This window comes from Gadus macrocephalus, chromosome 12 (assembly GCF_031168955.1).
Source record: "Gadus macrocephalus chromosome 12, ASM3116895v1".
Classification (NCBI taxonomy): Eukaryota; Metazoa; Chordata; class Actinopteri; order Gadiformes; family Gadidae; genus Gadus; species Gadus macrocephalus.
The window spans coordinates 26,982,269-26,987,268 of NC_082393.1; the positions used below are offsets into that span (position 1 = coordinate 26,982,269).

The window sequence follows — 5,000 nt, forward strand, 5'->3', positions numbered from 1 at the left end:
AAGGCCTACCGTAGGGTGCAGGGTGCTGTAGGCCTACCGTAGGGATCAGGGTGCTGTAGGCCTACCGTAGGGTGCAGGGTGCTGTAGGCCTACCATAGGGAGCAGGGTGTTGTAGGCCTACCGTAGGGTGCTGGGTGCTGTAAGGCCTACCGCAGGGTGCTGTAGGCCTACCGTAGGGTGCAGGGTGCTGTAGGCCCACTGTAGGGTGCGGGGTGCTGTAGGCCTACTGTAGGGTGCTGTAGGCCTACTGTAGGGTGCAGGGTGCTGTAGGCCTACCGTAGGGTGCTGGGTGCTGTAGGCCTACCGTAGGGTGCGGGGTGCTGTAGGCCTACTGTAGGGTGCGGGGTGCTGTAGGCCTACCGTAGGGTGCAGGGTGCTGTAGGCCCACTGTAGGGTGCAGGGTGCTGTAGGCCTACCGTAGACCTGCAGCAGGGTGCTGTGGTTGCTGGCCCCCACCAGGTTCTCGGCCAGGCAGGTGTACTCCCCGGCGTCCTCCAGACGGACCCTCTCGATGTGCAGACTGCCGTCCCGACGCACCGTCACGTACTGGTCCGAGGTCAGCTGGAGTCACACACACACACACACACACACACACACACACACACACACACACACACACACACACACACACACACACACACACACAGAACATAGCCGTCACCTAGATTCTAATGAAGCCATGTGTCCTTCTCTCCTCTTCATCACTTCATCCTTTCCTTCTTTCGTTCCCTTGTTGCTTCGTTCAATAATTATTCGCCGTCTTCCCTCCCTCCCTCCCCCAGCAGAAGGCAGAGTGTTCTCTGATCCCAGCCCACCCCTCTCTCCCCCCCACATGGTACCCCCCCACCCCCCCCCCCCCCCACATGGTACCCCCCAGCCCCCCCCCCTGGTACCCCCCAGCCCCCCCCCCCCTGGTACCCACCAGCCCCCCCTCTCTCCCCCCCCCCCCTGGTACCCCCCAGCCCCCCCCCCCTGGTACCCACCAGCCCCCCCCCTCTCTCCCCCCCCCCCCTGGTACCCACCAGCCCCCCCCCTCTCCCCCCCCCCCCCCCATGCTACCCACCAACCCCCCCCCCCCCCCACATGGTACCCACCAGCCCCCCCACCCCCCCATGGTACCCCCAAGGCCCTCTCTCCCCCCCTCCCCCCATGGTACCCCCCAGGTCCTCCCCCCCCCCCCCATGGTCCCCCCCCCCCCCCCCCATGGTACCCCCCAGGTCCTCGTCCTCCCCCCATGGTACCCCCCAGGTCCTCGTCCTCCCCCCATGGTACCCCCAAGGCCCTCTCTCCCCCCCTCCCCCCATGGTACCCCCCAGCCCCCCCCCCCCATGGTACCCACCAGGCCCTCTCTCCCCCCCTCCCCCCATGGTACCCCCCAGCCCCCCCCCCCATGGTACCCACCAGGCCCTCTCTCCCCCCCTCCCCCCATGGTACCCCCCAGCCCCCCCCCCATGGTACCCACCAGGCCGTGGTTGTGGAGCCACTGCCTCTGGGGCAGGGGGTTCCCGGCCAGCAGCAGGCAGGGCAGGGTGAGCGGCTGCTGCTCCACCACGCTGAGCAGCCCGGGCCCGGGGGCCAGCAGGGGGGCCACTGGGGGGGGGGGACAAGAGGCTGTGATGCTAACGGCTACATAGCGTAGAACGGTGTACCGGGCATATAGGGGGGGGGCAAGGCCGAAGCGCAGGGGGGGAAATGGGAAAGAATTAGCTCAACACCAAGGTGCTGTGCCCAATAGTGTGTGTGTGCGTGTGCGAGTGCGAGTGTGTGTGTGTGTGTGTGTGTGTGTGTGTGTGTGTGTGTGTGTGTGTGTGCGAGTGTGAGTGTGAGTGTGTGTGTGTGTGTAATCACACACACACACACACACACACACACACTCACACACATACAAAATGACATCATGTAGCGGGAGATCTAGTCACTGGTAGAAAACAGGGTGTTGGCTCAATGGGAATGGAAAAAGACCACCCTGACACACACACACACACACACACACTCACACACACGTGTGTGTGTGTGTGTAAGTGTGTGTGTGTGTGGTGTGTGTGTGTGTGTGTGTGTGTGTGTGTTTGTTTGTACATGTTTTGGTGTGTGTGTGTTTGTGTGTGCATACCATTGTGTATGGGTGTGTGCGCTCGGAGTAGACTATCGGTGGGGAAACCGGGGCAGTTATACATGTCAGGTCCTCTTATTTCAGGTTTGGCTTACATTTATGTTGTCCATGTTGCCAATGGACACCCACTTTTAAATAAGACCCATGTGCACAAAAAAAGCCTTCATGCACATTTGCAGACAGAAAAATGCACGCAGACAAATACGACTGACTAGGCCAATGGACAGGACAGTTGGAAGGATTACATAGACAAGTGGACGTGCTTTGTGGCCTATTTATCCACACTGGTATGCTTTTGAAGTATATCAAATTGCTATATTTTCTATTAAATACATTTGGGGAAAAAGACATCCAGAGGAATGCAGAGGAAAGGTCTTTGAGATTGGCAAAAGAAACGGGGCGAGTGCAAGCCTCCATGGATCATAGAGGCAGCGCAATGCATACGCAACCAGACCTCGCCAGTCAGGTGGCTACGACAACAAAGGTGCTGTCTTTATTCTATTTGATCTGGTCTGTTAAGCACTCCCAGATATTCTCCCTCATGACGGACGACATGCGTCCAATAACTCCTGCAGACCGATCCCACCGGAGAATCGCTTAACAACACCGGCCGTCTCCAAATACTCCCTTTAAATGAAAATGTAATTTCTTAATTCAAAGAACTAGAACTATTGTAACTCTTTTTTTCGTAGCTTTAGGAAACTCAAATGTATTAATGCCGTCTCTCTGCTGTTGAGAACCCCTCCGTGGGTTAACCTCGGGGTCCTCCCCCGTTTCGCTCTGGGGTCGGGCAGCGGGCGTCCCTACCCAGTCCGGTCACCGTGACCTTCGCCCGGGCCTGGGCGCTGCCGAAGTGGTTGTGGGCCTCGCACACGTACACCGCCTCGTCCTCCACCCACAGGTCTGCAGAGCACGGAGGGGGGGGGGTGGAGGTTTAACGGGGTTATCAGGGCGCTGATTCAATTCAATTCAATACAATTCAATTTAATACAGTTCAATTCAATTCAGGTAAATTGAAATAGCTTTGTTATTCTGTTGCTTTAAGACGCGTGAGAAGACAACATACAGGTAAAGGACGAGTCTGAAGCGGTAAACTTCCAGGGTGGTAAGCAGTACTTTACCGACTACAGTAAGTCGTTCTCAGCTCCACCATGTTCATACAGGATCCAGTATGGTGTAGTACAGTAGGGGGGGACCCCCCAGTACAGTAGGGGGGGACCCCCCAGTACAGTAGGGGGGGACCCCCCAGTACAGTAGAGGAGGACCCCCCAGTACAGTAGGGGGGGGTCCTCCAGTACAGTAGGGGGGGACCCCCCAGTACAGTAGGGGGGGGACCCCCCAGTACAGTAGGGGGGGACCCCCCAGTACAGTAGGGGGGGGGTCCTCCAGTACAGTAGAGGAGGACCCCCCAGTACAGTAGGGGGGGACCCCCCAGTACAGTAGGGGGGACCCCCCAGTACAGTAGAGGAGGACCCCCCAGTACAGTAGGGGGGGGACCCCCCAGTACAGTAGGGGGGGGACCCCCCAGTACAGTAGAGGAGGACCCCCCAGTACAGTAGGGGGGACCCCCCAGTACAGTAGAGGAGGACCCCCCAGTACAGTAGGGGGGGACCCCCCAGTACAGTAGAGGAGGACCCCCCAGTACAGTAGGGGGGACCCCCCAGTACAGTAGAGGAGGACCCCCCAGTACAGTAGGGGGGGACCCCCCCAGTACAGTAGGGGGGACCCCCCAGTACAGTAGAGGGGACCCCCCAGTACAGTAGGGGGGGACCCCCCACTGGTCAGTACGGTAGGTGGGGGGGACCCCTCACTGGTCAGTACAGTAGGGGGGGGGACCCCTCACTGGTCAGTACGGTAGGGGGGGACCCCCCACTGGTCAGTACGGTACAGTACAGTTGGGGGGGACCCCCCACTGGTCAGTACGGTAGGGGGGGACCCCTCACTGGTCAGTAGGGTAGGGTACGGTAGGGGGGGACCCCCCACTGGTCAGTACAGTAGGGGGGGACCCCTCACTGGTCAGTACGGTAGGGTACGGTAGGGGGGGACCCCCCACTGGTCAGTACAGTAGGGGGGGACCCCCACTGGTCAGTACGGTAGGGGGGGACCCCCCACTGGTCAGTAGGGTAGGGTACGATAGGGGGGGGACCCCTCACTGGTCAGTACGGTAGGGGGGACCACTCACTGATGAGGTGCAGCCCCCGCGGCTCTGGGTGACGGTGCTGGGGAGGGGCCCCGCTGGAGGAGGGAGGAGCCGTCCCCCCGCCGCCAGGTGACCAGCGGCTCGGGGTACCCCTGGGCGACGCACGCCAGCGTCACGTTGGAGCCCAGGTCGGCCCACACATCGACCGGCTGCTGGGAGAAGGTGGGCAGGGCTGTGGGAGAGAGGGGTGGTGAGGGTGGTGGTGAGGGTGGTGTAGGTGGTGGTGGTGGTGGTGGTGAGGGTGGTGGTGAGGGAGGTGGTGGGGGTGGTGGTGGTGGTGGTGGTGAGGGTGGGGGTGGTGGTGAGGGAGGTGGTGGGGTGGTGGTGAGGGTGGTGTAGGTTGTGGTGGTGGTGGTGGTGGTGTAGGTTGTGGTGGTGGTGAGGGAGGTGGTGAGGGAGGTGGTGGTGGTGGTGGTGGTGGTGGGGTGGTGTAGGTTGTGGTGGTGGTGAGGGTGGTGGTGGTGGTGGTGTAGGTGGTGCTGGTGGATAAAGAGTGTTTACAAGGCTTAGACTAGCAGTCCTTCTGTGTGTCAATGGTTCAGGAATGAGGTCATCCCTTTGTGTTGATGGAGGCCCAGTGTACCTCAGAGTGTGTACCTTCTACAGCAGTGAGGTCGGCTCGCTTTGTGCTTGCTAGTGAAGAGTGACGTGCTAGATAGTGAGCTCATCTCATAATAACGGGACTCAAGC

The 5,000-nt window shown here is 60.3% G+C and overlaps 1 protein-coding gene across 1 annotated transcript in view; it reads right to left on the bottom strand.

Annotated features, from left to right (window-relative positions):
* hmcn1 (hemicentin 1) overlaps positions 1-5,000 on the bottom strand; it is a gene marked incomplete at its 5' end in the record, with an annotated part of 52,617 nt that overhangs the window by 45,521 nt on the left and 2,096 nt on the right. Inside the window, 5 exon segments of the mRNA XM_060066318.1 lie at positions 417-561; positions 1,463-1,590; positions 2,918-3,013; positions 4,293-4,306; positions 4,308-4,482. Coding sequence (XP_059922301.1) covers positions 417-561; positions 1,463-1,590; positions 2,918-3,013; positions 4,293-4,306; positions 4,308-4,482 — 558 coding nt within the window.